Source organism: Thalassophryne amazonica, chromosome 8 (assembly GCF_902500255.1).
Source record: "Thalassophryne amazonica chromosome 8, fThaAma1.1, whole genome shotgun sequence".
Taxonomy (NCBI): domain Eukaryota; kingdom Metazoa; phylum Chordata; class Actinopteri; order Batrachoidiformes; family Batrachoididae; genus Thalassophryne; species Thalassophryne amazonica.
In genome coordinates, this window is record NC_047110.1 from 115,413,582 (window position 1) to 115,433,695 (window position 20,114).

At 43.9% G+C, this 20,114-nt stretch overlaps 1 protein-coding gene across 1 annotated transcript in view; it reads left to right on the forward strand.

Moving 5' to 3' along the window:
- Positions 1-19,333, forward strand: part of LOC117515177 (fibulin-7-like) — a 29,460-nt gene extending 10,127 nt beyond the window's left edge. The window contains exons 4-7 of the mRNA XM_034175649.1: positions 6,461-6,700; positions 11,883-12,020; positions 12,106-12,241; positions 18,533-19,333. Of these exons, the coding sequence (XP_034031540.1) occupies positions 6,461-6,700; positions 11,883-12,020; positions 12,106-12,241; positions 18,533-18,893 (875 nt within the window). The 3' untranslated portion in view covers positions 18,894-19,333. The remainder of the gene's footprint in view (positions 1-6,460; positions 6,701-11,882; positions 12,021-12,105; positions 12,242-18,532) is intronic.
- Positions 19,334-20,114: the final 781 nt, after the last annotated feature.

Consider the following 20,114-nt stretch of genomic DNA (forward strand, 5'->3'; position numbering starts at 1 on the left):
AAAGTAAAGGACCTTTTTATTTTTTGCAAAAACTATATGGATTTGAATCATGTGTGATTGCATCAGCCAAGCTTGAACCTTCGTGCGCATGCGTGAGTTTTTTCACGCCTGTCGGTTGCGTCATTCGCCTGTGAGCAGGCTTTGTGGGAGGAGTGTTCCGGTCCCCTCGTCGGATTTTCATTGTCAGGAAACTGGCGGATCGACTGCCGCTTTGCTTCATCAAACTTTTTTCAGAAAGTGTGAGAGACAGCCAAGTGGAAACCATTTGGAAAATTCAGATGGCTTTCGGTGAAGATCTTATGGGGATTACACAGATTAAGGACAATTACAACTGGATTAAAGACGGCCCACAGCGGCGGATGGCGCGCCGCGCACCAAGCGGCGATCGACAGGCTCAAACGACCAGATCATTTCCAAAGTGAACGCTTTGTTGATCCGGGACGTCGTCTGACTACCAGAGAAATGGCAGAAGAGTTTGACATCAGCACTTTTTCGGCATTTCCTGACAATGAAAATCCGACGAGGGGGCTGGACCACTCCTCCCACAAGGCGTGCTCACAGGCGAATGACGCAACCGACAGGCGTGAAAAAACTCACGCATGCGCACGAAGGTTCAAGCTTGTCTGATGCAATCACACGTGATTCAAATCCATAAGGTTATTGCAAAAAATAAAAAGGTCCGTTACTTTTCTAACAGACCTCGTAGCTGGTCTCACTACTGTCTTGTAAACCTTCCCCTTCACTCTTGCTGATATTCTTCAGTCACAAATCACTCCTGCCACCTTTCTCCACCCACTCCACCCTGCCTGCACTCTCTTCTTCACCTCTCTACCACACTCTCCATTACTTTGAACAGTTGACCCCAAATATTTAAACTCATCTACTTTCACCACTTCTACTCCTTGTAACTGCACTATTCCACTGGGCTCCCTCTCATTCACACACATGGACTTATGGCCCAGTCACACGACAATTCCTGAACAAAGGGAAAAAAGTTTAAAAAAAAGCCACAATTTGTTGAGAAAAGGTGGACGAAAGTTTTATCATTGAACAGCCTGCGAAGCAAGAGCACAAAAGGGACAAAAGAGAAACAAAATGAAACCAAAGCTAATGTTGATCTTAACGCTTTAAATGAAACGCGCCTGGAGCCACAGCTGGAGCAGTGTGTGTCTGCATCTCTGAGTTCCAGGACTCAGTGCTGGGACGGAGCTCATAGTGCTTGAGTCCTGGAGAAAGTGCAAACAGAAGCTGTGGAGATCTGTGCGCATGTCGGTGGACCACCTGCTCTGGTTCCAAAAGAGGGATCATCTCCTTCATCATCAGAATCCACACTGTCTTTTAACACACTGCGCGCTCCATCTTGCTCCAATTAAAAAAGAAAAAACAAAAAACTGGTGTGCTGTGGTCACTGCTGTTACTAAGTCATATATATTGATTTATAACAGAAAACTGTCAAAAGGGGGAATAAATATAAGTGTAAAGACGATTGAATATATCAGAGCAGTAAATTGTTCAGTCCATGTGCAGTTATTTCCACCAGCTGCAGCTGATCCACAATGTGAATTCTGTCTTCCAGAACAGCTCTTTATATAATCATTTGAATCATCTACCTGTTGCCACATGTAAGTGCTGGATTGTCATTCCTGCACTCATTGTTATATTTAATAAAAAATAATAAGCGCACACAGAAGCTGCTGCTGCGTTCAAGTACCGTCAGAAATGACAACTTTTTTGTTGTTTCAAATGCAACAGTTGCTTGTGGCAAAATAATTAATTGTATCCACACAAAAGATTAATTCTGGCCTATATAAGGTGCATGAGCCCAGTGAAGCTGACCCCTCAGAGCAAACATTGTATCTGTTGTGCCCTTTCTCAGCATTAAACCATATTGCTGCTCACAGATCTTCACCTGTTTTCTAAGCCTAGCTTCTACTACTCTTTCCCTTAACTTCATTCTGTGGCTGATCAACTTTATGCCTCTGTAGTTACTGCAGCTCTGCACATCACCCTTTGTCTCCACTCCTCAGGCATCCTCTCACTTTCCAAAATTTTATTTAACAGGTTAGGAACTCTACTGCCATCTCTTCTAGACATTTCCATGCCTCCACTGGAATATCATCTGGACCAGCTGCCTTTCTTCAGTTCATAGCTGCTCTCACTTCATCCTTACGAATCTCTTGTACTGCCTGATTTATTCACTCCACATCATTTAGCCTTTTCTCTCTCTCATTTTCTTCATTCATCAGCTCCTCAAAATATTCCCTCCACCTTCTCAACACACTCACCTCACTTGTCAGCAGTGTTGTATAGTAATGAAGTAAAAATACTTCACTACTATACTTAAGTACGTTTTGGGAGACTTTGTACTTGAGGTTTTTTTTTTTTTTTTAATTCAGCTTACTTTCACTTTTACTTCACTACATTTCCAGCGTTAATTGCATAATTCTACTCCAATACATTTTCTATGCGCCATGCCATTACTCGTTACAAACAAACAAACAAACAAAAAAACACACACACGAAAAAAGTCGTGTTTTCACCCAGAGACAACTAGTAACTGCAACGAAGTCAGGCCGATTTGTCATGAGTCATGTCCGGTAGGCTTTTTTGCAGTTGCGCACTTGCGCACTTGGGGGGTGTTTCTCAGGAAAATGATCATTTCTCTACATTGATTACAGACCTGCAGCGGGTCTGTAATCAACTTTTCTGCAGCGTGGCTTTGCTTTGAACCTTGAACCAATCGAAGCAGTGATTCACAGATCGAAGCAGTGCTTCGATCTACGATTCATGGATTCATTGTTTAATTTTGCTTTATCCCAATTTTTCCCGCTAAAACCCTGAAGAGCATATGTCTGAGTAATATTTAATATTTTTATGTTAAACCGACCTGTTATGGTTTTCTGAAACAGTTGATAGATGTATTTTATAACTTAAAAACAGGACCGATGCTAACACGTTAGCATGTCTGTGGCGTTTTCAATGTTAAAGTTAGCATTAAGCTGTTTGCATCAGCACGTTTGTGTTGATTTGTTTTCTGTATAATTAATGGCTCAGCGTTCGTTGTCGTAAAAGAGTGAAATTGTAATTTTTTTAATTTATTTTTATTCATATATTATAGCAACAACAATAATAGTCTACATAATAGACAATAATAGTCAATAATAATAGATTAATCTTCTTTGTCTTTCGGCTGTTCCCATTAGGGGTCGCCACAGCAGATCAATCGTTTCCATCTCACCCTGTCCTCTGTATCTTCCTCTGTCACACCAACCACCTGCATGTCCTCTCTCAGCACATCCATGAACCTCCTCTTTGGTCTCCCTCTTCTCCTCCTGCCTGGTGGATCCATCCTCAGCATCCTTCTCCCTATATACCCTGGGTCCCTCCTCTGCACGTGTCCAAACCATCTCAATCTCGCCTCTCTGACTTTGTCTCCAAACCATCCCACCTGAGCTGTCCCTCTGATATGTTCATTCCTAATCTTGTCCATTCTTGTCACTCCCAAAGAGAATCTCAACATCTCCAGCTCTGCCTCCTGTCTTTTTGTTAGTGCCACCGTCTCTAAGCCGTCCAACATAGCTGGTCTCACTACTGTTTTGTAAACTTTCCCCTTCACTCTTGCTGATAATCTTCAATCACAAATCACTCCTGCCACCTTTCTCCACCCACTCCACCCTGCCTGCACTCTCTTCTTCACCTCTCTACCACACTCTCCATTACTTTGAACAGTTGACCCCAAATATTTAAACTCATCTACTTTCACCACTTCTACTCCTTGTAACTGCACTATTCCACTGGCTCCCTCTCATTCACACACACGTACTCAGTCTTGCTTCTACTGACTTTCATTCCCCTTCTCTCCAAAGCATATCTCCACTTCTCCAGACTAGACTCAACTTGCTCTCTACTCTCACTACAGATCACAATGTCATCTGCAAACATCATAGTCCATGGGGACTCCTGTCTGATCTCATCCGTCAACCTGTCCATCACCACTGTAAACAAGAAAGGACTCAGAGCTGATCCTTGGTGTAATCCCACCTCCACCTTGAATGAGTCTGTCATTCCGACTGCGCATCTCACCACTGTCACACTATTCTTGTACATGTCCTGCACTACCCTAACATACTTCTCTGCCACTCCAGACTTCCTCATACAATACCACAACTCTTCTCTTGGCACCCTATCATAAGCTTTTTCTAAGTCCACAAACACACAATGTAACTCTTTCTGTCCTTCTCTGTACTTTTCCAACAGTATTCTCAGAGCAAACATTGCATCTGTAGTGCTCTTTCTCGGCATGAAACCATATTGCTGTTCACAGATCTTCACCTGTTTTCTAAGCCTAGCTTCTACTACTCTTTCCCATAACTTCATGCTGTGGCTGATCAGCTTTGTTCTTGAAAATAGGAACCAGCACACTTCGTCTCCACTCCTCAGGCATCCTCTCACTTTCCAAGATTTTATTAAACAATCTGGTTAAAAACTCTACTGCCATCTCTCCTAGACATTTCTATGCCTCCACTGGAATGTCATCTGGACCAACTGCCTTTCCACTCTTTATCCTCTTCATAGCAGCCCTCACTTCTTCCTTATTAATCTCTTGTACTTCCTGATTTACTCTCACCACATCATCCAGCCTTTTCTCTCGCTCATTTTCTTTATTCATCAGCTCTTCAAAATATTCCCTCCACCTTCTCAGCACACACTCCTCACTTGTCAGCACATTACCATGTGCATCTTTTACCACCCTAACCTGCTGCACGTCCTTTCCAGCTCTGTCCCTTTGTCTGACGAATCAGTACAAGTCCTTTTCTCCTTCCTTAATATTCAACTTCTTGTACAGCTCGCAATATGCCTTTTCCTTTGCTTTTGCTACTTCTCTTTTTGCCTTACGCCGCATCTCCTTGTACTCCTGTCTACTTTCTTCATCTCTCCAACTATTCTTTGTCACCGACCTCTTTCTCCTTATGCTTTCCTGGACCTCTTCATTCCACCACCAAGTCTCCTTGTCTTCCTTCCACTGTCCAGATGTCATACCCAGTACTGTCCTAGCTGTCTCCCTCACCACATCTGCAGTACTTTTCCAGTTGTCCAAAACTGCTTCCCCTCCAACCAATGCTTCTCTCACCTGCTCGCTAAATTTCACACAACAGTCTTCCTCCTTCTACTTCCACCATCTGATCCTTTCTTTAGCTCTCACTCTCTTCTTCTTCTTTACCTCTAAAGTCATCCTACAAACAACATCCTATGCTGTCTAACGACACTCTCTCCTGCTACCACCTTACAGTCTGTGATTTCTTTTAGCTTGCATCTCCTACACAGAATCTAGTCCACCTGTGTGCACCTTCCTCCACTCTTATGTTACCCTGTGCTCCTCCCTTTCTTAAAGTAGGTGTTCACCACAGCCATTTCCATCCTTTTTGCAAAATCAACTACCATCTGTCCTTCCCCATTCCTATCCTTGATACCATATCTACCCATTACTTCCTCATCACCTCTGTTCCCTTCACCAACATGCCCATTGAAGTCTGCTCCTATCACCACTCTTTCATGCTTGGGTTCACTCTCCACCACCTCATCTAACACACTCCAGAAATTTCCTTTCTCCTTCATCTCACCACCTACCTGTGGGGCATATGCACTGATGATATTCATCATCACCCCTTCAATTTCCAACTTCACACTCATCACCCTGTCAGACACTCGCTTAACCTCCAACACACTTTTAACATACTCTTCCTTTAAAATGACCCCAACACCATTTCTCTTCCTGTCCTCACCATGATACAACTTGTACCCACCACCGATGCTCCTGCTCTTACTTCCCTTCCACTTGGTCTCTTACACACACAAAATATGTCTACCTTTCTCCTCTCCATCATATCAGCCAGCTCTCTCCCTTTACCAGTCAAAGTGACAACATTCAAAGTCTCAACTCTCATTTCCACCCTTCTAATTTTCCTCTTCTACAGCTGTCTCTGGATACTTTCTCCTCCCATTCTTCTTCTTTGCCCATCAGTAGCCCAGTTTCCACTGGTACCCTGTTGGGCAACGGCACTGGTGGCTGTTATTTTTAACCCGGGCCTCGGCTGATCTGGTCTGGAAATTCAATTTGTGTTCTGCATGTTTGGATTGGCTTTTTTTTTTTTTTTTTTTAAACCAGATGTCCTTCCTGACGCAACGCTACTCATTTATCTGGGCTTGGGACCGACACTGGCTGCACACCCCATGTGACTGAGTTGTCCTTCTTCAACTGTACGGTGTAAAATTTATGTCAAAATCGGATTTCCTGCGATAACCCCGAGCAAATGAGAGACTCCATGGGTTTTTTACCCCTCCTTGTCGGCTTCAGCATAATTTTAACATTAAAGTGTCTAAACAAAGCTGCCAAAAATTTTTTAGTTTCATCTTGCTCACATTTAAATTATATCCACACATTTATTTATTTTCCTTTCAGGTTTCAACATCACCAGCAAGTCCTTGGCTGCCTCTCCTGTTGCTCGGTCCTCCTCACAGCTCTCTGCTTCTTTCATCTCACCCTCTTCCTCACCATCTCCTCTCTCGTCTTTGTCACCTACATCTTCCCCTCCCTCCTTGTCAATCCGCCAATCTCACTGCACTCATTTCCTGGGCTCCACCCGCTGCACCTGTGATGTTGGTTTCACCATATCAGGCCACGACAGCAACACCTGCACAGGTAAGTACCTTGTGTCGTGAAAACGGTGATTGGTAAATGTATTTAAAATTGTCCAAATGAAATTAAAATTAGTTAGAAAAGGATTAAACTCAGATACACCAAACTGTTGAAAAGTAATTAAACTCAAACCGTTAAATGTTAGAAAATGGTTAAAATGCTGCTTTAAGAAATCAATTAAATTTATCTAAAATTGTTAAAATAGTTAAAATTGTGATTTAGTTAATTTTTCAAAATATCCAGTTTTATTCATGGAACAATCAAAAATGTTCCTTAAAGTTCTGTCTGATTTTGGTGAATCATTAAAACAAGAATTCTGATATTTTTAGACTTTTTGAGTTTTTTTTTTTTTTTCTTATTCAAGCACAATGGTTGGCAGTGGTAGGACACAAATGCAGGATTCAGACATTATAGCTTCAGAGTTTAATCTCGAGTCAGGCGGGGTTCAATACACAGAAAGGCAGGCTGTTATGAGCAACAGTGTCTGAAATATTGGGCAGAGACAAAATCCAAAAAGCAGGCAGACTACTCAGTACACAGGTAGCAACAAAACAGGACAAAATACTCTGAAGACAAAATAAGGCTTGAAAGAGGTACAGGACACAACAATCTGGCAAACTAATGAGGAAAAGGGTGTGATTTAAATAGAGGGAGTGATTGGAAATGCAGGAGAGGTGTGCGAGGAAGGCTCTGGAACAGGGCGTGGCAAGCAGGAAAGGAGACAGGAAGGAGATGCCCAACACCAAGCACCAGACACTAGACAAGAAAAGTCCCTCCACCAAAACCCCAAGCAATGTAACAGAGAAAAAAAAGAACACAATAAGCACAGTGCCCCCCCCCCCCCCCCCCCCCATTGGCCCAATCATGACACTAAGGTTTGTTAAATGGTAAATGGACTGCATTTATATCGTGCTTTTCCATCTGCATCAGACACTCAAAGCGCTTTACAATAATGTCTCACATTCAACCCGATGTCAGGCTGCTGCCATACAAGGTGCTCACTACACACCAGGAGCAACTAGGGGATTAAGGGCCTTGCCCAAGGGCCCTTACTGATTTTTCGGTCAGGCTGGAGTTTGAACCGAGGAGCCTCTGACCTCAAGCCCAACGCTTAACCACTAGACCATCACCTCCCCTTGTTGTATGATTTTTGTTGGTGAGCTTTTCAGAAGAGGTCAGAAGGAGCCTGGGTCTCCGATTTTGTATGTTGCACAAAGTCTGTTAAGAATCAGTCTGGTGAGATTGCCTCTTCTCAGCTGCTCCTCTCAGGCGTTCGGGGGTGTGGATCAGGGACCATAATCATTAATTGATCCATAATTGAGATAATGACTGCTGAAGGTCACTCCACCTGTATTCAGTTCATGATTTACTCCAGGACACACACTCAGTCTGGGCTTTTTGTCTCCAAATGTAATATGGCTTTAATTTGGTTTTCAAGCCAAATTTGTGTGTTTTGTCATCAACACGTCTGTTTCCACCTCTTTGTAACCCACGATGTATTCAGGAAAAGACACACAAAAAAAAATCATCACATACGTTTTCAATTAAATTGAATAATAATAATAATAATTACATACCCTGAAAGTGGTGCCTCTGATTTCACTCCTACAGAGTGGCAAACACAGGGTGGGTGGCACTGTCCACAGTAAATGACATTCCTCCATCAGACTCGCTGGTTCCTGTTAGCTTAATTTAGCCCACACACCCGTAACACCCTCGGCTGGAAGCTGGTCCATGTCACGTTCTCTCGGACTCTCTGTGATCACCGGTGTGGCGCACGTAGCAGCTTAGCATAGCACATCACAACGCAGCAGTTCCACGCTTCAGAGTTCTCCTGGCTGCAAGAATGGAAAAGACAGAATCCATGGTTAAATCATTTTTTTTGAAGACCATTCTCACACTGTGAACAGCTTCATTTCTGCAGTCTGTCCTTATTCTTCTTTGTCTTTCAGCTGTTCCCGTTAGGGGTCGCCACAGCAGATCAATCGTTTCCATCTCACCCTGTCCTCTGTATCTTCCTCTGTCACACCAACCACCCGCATGTCCTCCCTCAGCACATCTATAAACCTCCTCTTTGTCCTCCCTCTTCTCCTCCTACCTGGTGGTTCCATCCTCAGCATCCTTCTCCCTATATACCCTGGGTCCCTCCTCTGCACATGTCCAAACCATCTCAGTCTCTCCTCTCTGACTTTGTCTCCAAATCGTCCCACCTGAGCTGTCCCTCTGATATGTTCATTCCTAATCTTGTCCATCCTCATCACTCCCAAAGAGAATCTCAACATCTTCAGCTTTGCCTCCTGTCTTTTTGTTAGTGCCACCGTCTCTAAGCCGTCCAACATAGCTGGTCTCACTACTGTCTTGTAAACTTTCCCCTTCACTCTTGCTGATATTCTTCGGTCACAAATCACTCCTGCCACCTTTCTCCACCCACTCCACCCTGCCTGCACTCTCTTCTTCACCTCTCTACCACACTCTCCATTACTTTGAACAGTTGACCCCAAATATTTAAACTCATCTACTTTCACCACTTCTACTCCTTGTAACTGCACTATTCCACTGGGCTCCCTCTCATTCACACACATGTACTCAGTCTTGCTTCTACTGACTTTCATTCCCCTTCTCTCCAAAGCATATCTTCACCTCTCCAGACTAGACTCAACTTGCTCTCTACTCTCACTACAGATCACAGTGTCATCTGCAAACATCATAGTCCATGGGGACTCCTGTCTGATCTCATCTGTCAACCTGTCCATCACCACTGCAAACAAGAAAGGACTCAGAGCTGATCCTTTGTGTAATCCCACCTCCACCTTGAATGAGTCTGTCATTCCGACTGCACATCTCACCGCTGTCACACTATCCTTGTACATGTCCTGCACTACCCTCACATACTTCTCTGCCACTCCAGACTTCCTCATACAATGCCACAGCTCTTCTCTTGGCACCCTATCATAAGCTTTTTCTAAGTCCACAAACATACAATGTAACTCTTTCTGGCCTTCTCTGTACTTCTCCAACAGTATTCTCAGAGCAAACATTGCATCTGTAGTGCTCTTTCTCGGTATGAAACCATATTGCTGCTCACAGATCTTCACCTGTTTTCTAAGCCTAGCTTCGACTAGCCTTTCCCATAACTTCATGCTGTGGCTGATCAACTTTATGCCTCTGTAGTTACTGCAGCTCTGCACATCACCCTTATTCTTGAAAATAGGAACCAGCACACTTCGTCTCACTTTCCAAGATTTTATTAAACAATCTGGTTAGAAACTCTACTGCCATCTCTCCTAGACATTTCCATGCCTCCACTGGAATGTCATCTGGACCAACTGCCTTTCCACTCTTCATCCTCTTCATAGCAGCCCTGACTTCTTCCTTATTAATCTCTTGTACTTCCTGATTTACTCTCACCACATCATCCAGCCTTTTCTCTTGCTCATTTTCTTCATTCATCAGCTCTTCAAAATATTCCCTCCACCTTCTCAGCACACACTCCTCCCTTGTCAGCACATTGCCATGTGCATCTTTTACCACCCTAACCTGCTTCACATTCTTTCCAGGTCTGTCCCTTTGTCTGGCCAATCGGTACAAGTCCTTTTCTCCTTCCTTACTATTCAACTTCTTGTACAGCTCACAGTATGCCTTTTCCTTCACTTTTGCCACTTCTCTTTTTGCCTTACGCTGCATCTCCTTGTACTCCTGTCTACTTTCTTCATCTCTCCAACTATCCCAAAACTTTTTCGCCAACCTCTTTCTCCTTATGCTTTCCTGGACCTCTTCATTCCACCGCCAAGTCTCCTCGTCTTCCTTCCACTGTCCAGATGTCATACCCAGCACTGTCCTAGCTGTCTCTTTCACCACATCTGCAGTACTTTTCCAGATGTCCAAAATTGCTTCCCTTCCAACCAGTGCTTCTCTCACCAGCTCGCTAAATTTCACACAACAGTCTTCCTCCTTCAGCTGATCCTTTGTTGAGCTCTCACTCTCTTCTTCTTTACCTCTAAAGTCATCCTACAAACAACCATCCTATGCTGTCTAACGACACTCTCTCCTGCCACCACCTTACAGTCTCTGATTTCTTTTAGCTTGCATCTCCTATAAAGAATGTAGTCCACCTGTGTGCGCATGCTTGGGCACACTCCAGAAATCTTCTTTCTCCTTCATCTCACAACCTACCTGTGGGGCATATGCACTGATGATATTCATCATCACTCCTTCAGTTTCCAACTTCACACTCATCACCCTGTCAGACACTCGCTTAACTCCAACACACTTTTAACATACTCTTCCTTTAAAATGACCCCAACACCATTTCTCTCAACACCATTTCTGCTCCTGCTCTTACTTCCCTTCCACTTGGTCTCTTGCACACACAGTATGTCTACCTTTCTCCTCTCCATCAAACTCCTCTTCCAACATTCAAAGTCCCCACTCTCATTTCCACCCTTCTAGTTTTCTTCTCCCGCTGTTTGTGGAAATGTTCTCCTCTTCTTCTTCATCATCTTCACCCAGCAGTAGCCCAGTTTCCACCAGCACCCTGTTGGGCAGCAGCACTGGTGGCGGACATTATTAACCCGGGCTTTGACCGATCCGGGATGGAAATTCGATTCTTAGTTTGCACAGTTGGGTTGACTTGTTTTACACCGGATGCCCTTCCTGATGCAACCCTCCTCATTTATCCTGGTTATCACACCTTCTGTTCAAGTCCTGACACTTCACACGGACTGTCAGACAACTTCACAAACAAAATCACTCGTATTCATATCGTACACATAAAAGAACACAGATAGTCACTTTACAATCTGTTAATTAATTCACAGCTGTTTTAATTCAAATTCAGTTTTATTAAACTGTTTCAGTTCCATGGTTTCAGTTATTTTTTTCTTCAGTGGTCTAATTAAACAGCAGCACTGTGATTATTTTTTACTGGAAAAGATCTAAGTATGTGAAATATCATAAATGTTCAACACACACATCTTCGACAAGACAAGGATTTAGAAATGATACAAACTGACACACAAGCTGATTTCAAGCTACATGCAAGTTCAACCACACCTGCTCCTAATTTCCATCATTCATCCACATTCTCCCAAAGAACCAACAGGTGGCAGTGTGCAGCAGCTGGTCTTGTAACTAAGTCCAGTTGAATTAAAGACGAGTGCAATTAAAGATCCCGTTTGTCTTTCAGATATTGACGAGTGTCATCTTTTTCCTCTGGGTGCCCCTGGACATCTCTGTGTCCATCAGTGCGCCAACACGCCTGGAAGCTTCCACTGCTCCTGTCCAACAGGATACAACCTCAACAAGGATGTCCGCAGCTGCACAGGTCAGAGTTCAGAGGTCATCTTCTCTTTTGAGGCTCATATGTAAATGACTCATTCAGACGCTCGTGTTTATCTTTGTGCACGCAGACGTTGACGAGTGCGAGAGTCACACACACAACTGCACAGCGGATCAGGTGTGCGTGAACACGTACGGCGCTTTCCAGTGTGTGAAGGTAGAATGTCCCCACATGGAAAATGCCACGTACGTGAAGACGTCACCAATGTAAGACGGTGCCACAGTGATGACATCATTATGAATGCACAAACACAATACTCAGCTACATGGGGTGTGCAGCCAGTACACTCTGAGTGCTGGTCCCAAGCCCAGATAAATGTGGAGTGTTACATCAGGAAGGACATCCAGCGAAAAAAAAAAAAAAGCCAACCCTAACATGCAGAGTACAAATCTAATTTCCATACCAGATCAGTCGAGGCCCGGGTTAACAATGACCGCCACCGGTGCTGTTGCCCAACAGGGTCCCAGCAGAAAGTGGGCTACTGATGGGCAAAGAAGAAGAAGAAGAAGAAGAAGAAGAAGAACATGTCCAGAGACAGCTGGAGAAGAGGAAAATTAGAAGGGTGGAAGTGAGAGTCGGGACTTTGAATGTTGGCAGTCTGACTGGTAAAGGGAGAGAGCTGGCTGATATGATGGAGAGGAGAAAGGTAGACATACTGTGTGTGCAAGAGACAAAGTGGAAGGGAAGTAAGAGCAGGAGCATCGGTGTGTTCAAGTTGTTGTACCATGGTGAGGACAGGAAGAGAAATGATGTTGGGGTCATTTTAAAGGAAGAGTATGTTAACAGTGTGTTTGCGGTTAAGCGAGTGTCTGACAGGGTGATGAGTGTGAAGGTGGAAATTGGGGGTGGCAGGAGAGAGTGTCGCTGGACAGCATAGGATGGTGGTTTGTAGGATGACTTTAGTGGTGAAAAAGAAGAGAGTGAGGGCTCAAAAAGGATCAGATGGTGGAAGCTGAAGAAGGAAGACGTGTGAAATTTAGTGAGCAGGTGAGAGAGGCACTTGATGGTTCACTGGAAAAGTACTGCAGATGTGGTGAGGGAGACAGACAGGAAGGTACTGGGTGTGACATCTAGACAGCGGAAGGAAGACAATGAGTTTCTAGCCAGATTGTTTAATAAAATTTTGTAAAGTGAGAGGATGCCTGAGAAGTGGAGACAAAGGGTGATGTAGAAGACAGACTTAGAAAACAGGTGACCAGCAATATGGATTCTTGCTGAGAAAGAGCACAACAGGTGCAGTGTTTGCTCTAAGCGTACTGATGGAGAAGTACAGAGAAGGCCAGAAGGAGTTACATTGTGTTTTTGTGGATTTAGAGAAAGCTTATGACAGGGTGTCAGGAGAAGAGTTGTGGTATTGTATGAGGAAGTCTGGAGTGGCAGAGAAGTATGTGAGGGTAGTGCAGGACATGTACAAGGACAGTGTGACAGCAGTGAGATGCACAATAGGAATGACCACTGGGTGGTGCTAGTCCATTCCTGATCATTATGAAGCTTTCTCACGAATAGCTGACTTCCCATCGCCAACTCAGCGCGGCGATGGGAAATCTCAGGCTAGACTTTTCTGTCTTTTTCCCCTGTCTGCATATATATTAATGGTAAATGCCACACTGGCAGAACTATTTATGAACATTAATACACGTATATGCAATTTATTCTTGCAAGACAGAAGGTATGTAGTGTGTGAGTGAATGTGGTGTGTGTGTGTGACCCCCATCCGCCCTTCCCAATCAGCCTACAAAATCCTACTCAAAGCCAACTGACAACTTCTATCTGGAAGGGCTGACCACCAAAACAACACAAAGACAGATAAAAATGAAAGACAAGTGGTGAACGAAATAACTGTGAAGTGGGGCACCAACCATAAAACATACCAGGACAAACAGCCACACATGGACAAGTTGTGACAGCAACAGTCTGTTGTCTAATTAGTGAGTATCCACACACAGAGACCCAGATCATAGCTAAATATTTGATCACTACTGTGGCTGGTGTGTTGGGCTAAGACAAAAGTACAGAACCTAACCATATGACATGGACCACTCCGGCACGTCAGAAGCCATACAGCCGACCGCAAGCAACGACCGAAATGGTCCAGGATGCAGGGCCCCAGGAGAAAAGGGGCAGCGGAAGGGCACAGGGACCAGGAAGGGCAGCCACCAGAGCCACCAGGGCAGCATGATGAACCAACAGGGGAGCAACCCGGCAGCGCCTGAACGCACCCCCGACACTGCCCCCCCACGGAGGCACAGGAAGCAGCCCCATACCCAAGGGAAGCACACAGGGTGCCAGCATGGGCCCACCAATAGGGGGGGTCCCAGAACCACACCATCAGGGCCATGGCCCCCAAAGGCAGGAGCGAGTGGCGGCAGGGCGTGGTGCAGGGAACGGGTCACATACTCACATACACAGGGGGCCAGGGACCGGAGATGGACAGGCCACCCTGGCGGTCCGCATACGAGGGAAGGCATGAGATGAGACCCAGGAGTGCAGGGGCAGTCGAGGAGCCAGAGGGAGACAGGTGGGCCACACAAGCCCGGAGGGAGAGGCAGGGGCACGGAGGGCCACATATGACCTGAGCCCAAGATAGAGGGGGCACATATGACCTGAGCCCCAGAGAGAGGGGGCACAACCATGACTATCCAGGGTTGGGACCAGGAAGCAGAGTTGTAGTCTTTCACACCTCTCTGCAGCTTCTCTCCCCCTGCCATCCCCTCATTACCCCATCCCCGTAGAGACGGTGCCTGCTCCCAGACCACCAATAACCAGCAAAAATCTATTTAAGCATAAAAATTCAAAAAGAAAAAATAATATAGCACCTTACGGAATGCTAGAAGGTACCAGAATGCTCGTAGCACAGGCCGAGGCGGAGGATTAGCAGCAATCTTCCACTCCAGCTTATTAATTAATCAAAAACCCACACAGAGCTTTAATTAATTTGAAAGCTCGACTCTTAGTCTTGTCCATCCAAATGGGAGTCCCAAAAACCAGTTTTATTTGTTATTATCTATCGTCCACCTGGTCGTTACTGTGAGTTTCTCTGTGAATTTTCGGACCTTTTGTCTGACTTAGTGATTAGCTCAGATAAGATAATTATAGTGGGCGATTTTAACATCCACACAGATGCTGAGAATGACAGCCTCAACACTGCATTTAATCTATTGTTAGACTCAATTGGCTTTGCTCAAAATGTAAATGAGTCCACCCACCACTTTAATCATACCTTAGATCTTGTTCTGACTTATGGTATGGAAATTAAAGACTTAACAGTTTTCCCTGAAAACCCCCTTCTGTCTGATCATTTCTTAATAACATTTACATTTACTCTGATGGACTACCCAGCAGTGGGGAATAAGTTTCATTACAGTAGAAGTCTTTCAGAAAGCGCTGTAACTAGGTTTAAGAATATGATTCCTTCTTTATGTTCTCCAATGCCATATACCAACACAGGGCAGAGTAGCTACCTAAACTCTGTAAGTGAGATAGATTATCTCGTCAATAGTTTTATATTCTCATTGAGGACAACTTTGGATGCTGTAGCTCCTCTGAAAAAGAGAGCTTTAAATCAGAAGTGCCTGACTCCGTGGTATAACTCACAAACTCGCAGCTTAAAGCAGATAACCCGTAAGTTGAAGAGGAAATGGCGTCTCACTAATTTAAAAGATCTTCACTTAACCTGGAAAAAGAGTCTGTTGCTCTATAAAAAAGCCCTCGGTAAAGCTAGGACATCTTACTACTCATCACTAATTTAAGAAAATAAGAACAACCCCAGGTTTCTTTTCAGCACTGTAGCCAGGCTGACAAAGAGTCAGAGCTCTATTGAGCCGAGTATTCCTTTAACTTTAACTAGTAATGACTTCATGACTTCTTTGCTAATAAATTTTAACTATTAGAGAAAAAATACTCATAACCATCCCAAAGACATATCGTTATCTTTGGCTGCTTTCAGTGATGCCAGTATTTGGTTAGACTCTTTCTCTCCGATTGTTCTGTTTGAGTTATTTTCATTAGTTACTTCCTCCAAACCATCAACATGTCTATTAGACCCCATTCCTACCAGGCTGCTCAAGGAAGCCCTACCATTATTTAATGCTTCGATCTTAAATATGATCAAGCTATCTTTATTAGTTAGCTATGTACCACAGGCTTTTAAGGTGGCAGTAATTAAACCATTACTTTAAAAGCCATCACTTGACCCAGCTATCTTAGCTAATTATAGGCCAATCTCCAACCTTCCTTTTCTCTCAAAAATTCTTGAAAGGGTAGTTGTAAAACAGCTAACTGATCATCTGCAGAGGAATGGTCTATTTGAAGAGTTTCAAACAGGGTTTAGAATTCATCATAGTATAGAAACAGCATTAGTGAAGGTTACAAATGATCTTATGGCCTCAGACAGTGGACTCATCTCTGTGCTTGTCCTGTTAGACCTCAGTGCTGCTTTTGATACTGTTGACCATAAAATTTTATTACAGAGATTAGAGCATGCCATAGGTATTAAAGACACTGCGCTGCGGTGGTTTGAATCATATTTATCTAATAGATTACAATTGGTTCATGTAAATGGGGAGTCTTCTTCACAGACTAAGGTTAATTATGGAGTTCCACAAGGTTCTGTGCTAGGACCAATTTTATTCACTTTATACATGTTTCCCTTAGGCAGTATTATTAGACGGCATTGCTTAAATTTTCATTGTTACGCAGATGATACCCAGCTTTATCTATCCATGAAGCCAGAGAACACACACCAATTAGCTAAACTGCAGGATTGTCTTACAGACAAAGACATGGATGACCTCTAATTTCCTGCTTTAAACTCATATAAACTGAAGTTATTGTACGTGGCCCCACAAATCTTAGAAACATGGTGTCTAACCAGATCCTTACTCTGGATGGCATTACCCTGACCTCTAGTAATACTGTGAGAAATCTTGGAGTCATTTTTGATCAGGATATGTCATTCAAAGCGCATATTAAACAAATATGTAGGACTGCTTTTTTGCATTTGCGCAATATCTCTAAATTAGAAAGGTCCTTGTCTCAGAGTGATGCTGAAAAAACTAATTCATGCATTTATTTCCTCTAGGCTGGACTATTGTAATCATTATTATCAGGTTGTCCTAAAAGTTCCCTGAAAAGCCTTCAGTTAATTCAAAATGCTGCAGCTAGAGTACTGACGGGGACTAGAAGGAGAGAGCATATCTCACCCATATTGGCCTCTCTTCATTGGCTTCCTGTTAATTCTAGAATAGAATTTAAAATTCTTCTTCTTACTTATAAGGTTTTGAATAATTAGGTCCCATCTTATCTTAGGGACCTCATAGTACCATATCACCCCAATAGAGCGCTTCGCTCTCAGACTGCAGGCTTACTTGTAGTTCCTAGGGTTTGTAAGAGTAGAATGGGAGGCAGAGCCTTTAGCTTTCAGGCTCCTCTCCTGTGGAACCAGCTCCCAATTCAGATCAGGGAGACAGACACCCTCTCTACTTTTAAGATTAGGCTTAAAACTTTCCTTTTTGCTAAAGCTTATAGTTAGGGCTGGATCAGGTGACCCTGAACCATCCCTTAGTTATGCTGCTATAGACGTAGACTGCTGGGGGGTTCCCATGATGCACTGAGTGTTTCTTTCTCTTTTTGCTCTGTATGCACCACTCTGCATTTAATCATTAGTGATTGATCTCTGCTCCCCTCCACAGCATGTCTTTTTCCTGGTTCTCTCCCTCAGCCCCAACCAGTCCCAGCAGAAGACTGCCCCTCCCTGAGCCTGGTTCTGCTGGAGGTTTCTTCCTGTTAAAAGGGAGTTTTTCCTTCCCACTGTCACCAAGTGCTTGCTCATAGGGGGTCGTTTTGACCGTTGGGGTTTTTCATAATTATTGTATGGCCTTGCCTTACAATATAAAGCGCCTTGGGGCAACTGTTTGTTGTGATTTGGCGCTATATAAATAAAATTGATTTGATTTGAAATTGACATATGACCTGAGCCCCAGGGAGAGGCACCACCCCCTGCCCAGGTACCAGAACCCAGCCCACCAACACTAGAGTGGACAGACCCAACGTGAAAAGGAATGATGGCCGCCCGTATATATCATTTTGCTGACATTTGACTTGGTCACATGGTCCAGCTGAGTGTCTGTTTAAAATATCATCCATCCAGAGCTCCAGGACATGTCACAAAGCACCCACAATCAAAGCTCCGCCCTGATGTTGGCACCAGCGGGTACGATCATAATTAGAGCAGCACTCGAGCACAAAACTGAGACAAAGACCAGCCACCTGCCGGATCCAGGTCAGAGTTTGGATTCAGATCAGAGTTCAGATCCAGGTCCCACCACAGAGGAAAACAGATTTAAAGGAAATGAATCAATTTTTTTTTTTAAATAAATGTAGAAAAAATGCCAAAGTCGTGTTTTACTGTTAAATACACTCAAAGTTCCCAAAATCCTGATTTAAATTAAATGTGCCCAGAACAGCTTTAAGCTAACAGCCGCTACATCTGCCCGCAGGCGCTGTGAGAGGAACCCGTGCATGCTGGGCGATAACGCGTGCACTCAGGCACCAAATTCCATCTCCTTCCACTTCCTGTCTGTGGTCTCCAACATGTCCGCTCCACGCGTGCTCTTCAGGGTGTCAGCCGCCCGCCCGCTGGGCGACACCCTGCGCTTCGGCCTGGCAGGAGGCCGTGGGCGGGGACATCTCAGCGTGCAGCGGTCCGGCCGTCAGACGGGGACCCTCCTCCTGGTCACACCCATCCAGGGTCCTGCCACGCTGGAGGCTGAGGTGGAGATGAGCGAGCTGGAGCGCCACGCCCTGTTGGGCCGCTACCTGACTAAAGTCACGCTGTTTGTGTCCCCATACGAGTTTTAGGAGCAGAAATAGCAGCGTAGAGATGAAACAACACTCAGAATCCAGCCTCGGTGAATCATCACCGACACAGAGGTATGGTGGACATCCAGGGTGGCAGCTGGGGCCACGCAGGGGTCAGAAAGGAAAAAAAAATGCTCTAGTTTTACTAAGAAGTGATGCAGATTATTAGCCTAGTTAACAGGGTTTTATAAAGAACTAGTATGCACAATCTGTCATGTTTAGTTGTCATGTTACAGGTTAAATACGTCACAGGTTAAACACGTCGTACGTCACGTCATAGACTCCAACGGATGTCGATCTTGTTTGACATTTACTTTGGAGACCAAATATTCAGCACCATCAAAACTATTCCAGTTGTTAATCCTCTTAGTTCAACCAATAGTTTTCACCAAATTTTACCAAAATTGGAGGAACTTTAACCTTTGACCCCTGCACAAACTGAAATTGAACTATTTTTGCTGTTTTTACCCCATAACTCCAGAACATTCAGTCACAGTCCAAACTATACCTTTTTAGAATCTTTATTATCAGACAGATAATGTGGTGTAGTTGTCATTATGACTGGAACATTTTTTTTTTTTGGCTGCAGCTGCCACCCTGGATGGCCACCACACATTTGTGTAGTTTATGATACACATTGTAAGTGTTGTTTAGTCCCTTTAAGTGGTACTGATGAAGTCAAAATTTACTCCTGGGTCATGGACTTCTTTCAATTTTTTTTTATTTTTTTTTTATATTCAACAAGAGCCAGAATCAATAAATATAAGTGAGTTCTTAGAAGCCACTGAGTGGGCGGGGCCTCTTTGTGTGTGCAATCCCATTTGCTAAATGTTGTATTGAACCTGCAATTTGTTCTTAATATGAACTGCAGCCATAATATTCAAAACAGGTCCTTTTTTAAGATTTTTTTTTAAATGGTTAAATATCAAACTTCCTGTTTGCTCTGAGAGACACGCCCACAGAGTGATGGAACTGCTGATGTTTCTCCTCCTCCACAGCTGTCTGGGTGTCTCAGTGACTTAACTCACCAGCTGCACACATTTAAACCGGCTGTAAAACTAATGATTTCCTGTAAATTCTGACGATAATGCACACAGGGTTTTTTTTTTTGTTGTTTAGTTTCACAGTGTTAAAGTTTTTGTTGTTTATTAAAGTAGTGCAGTGCCCATAGGTAAGTACATTTTTCATGGCTGGTCATATGAGGCTGTGTTTGAAGGTGGA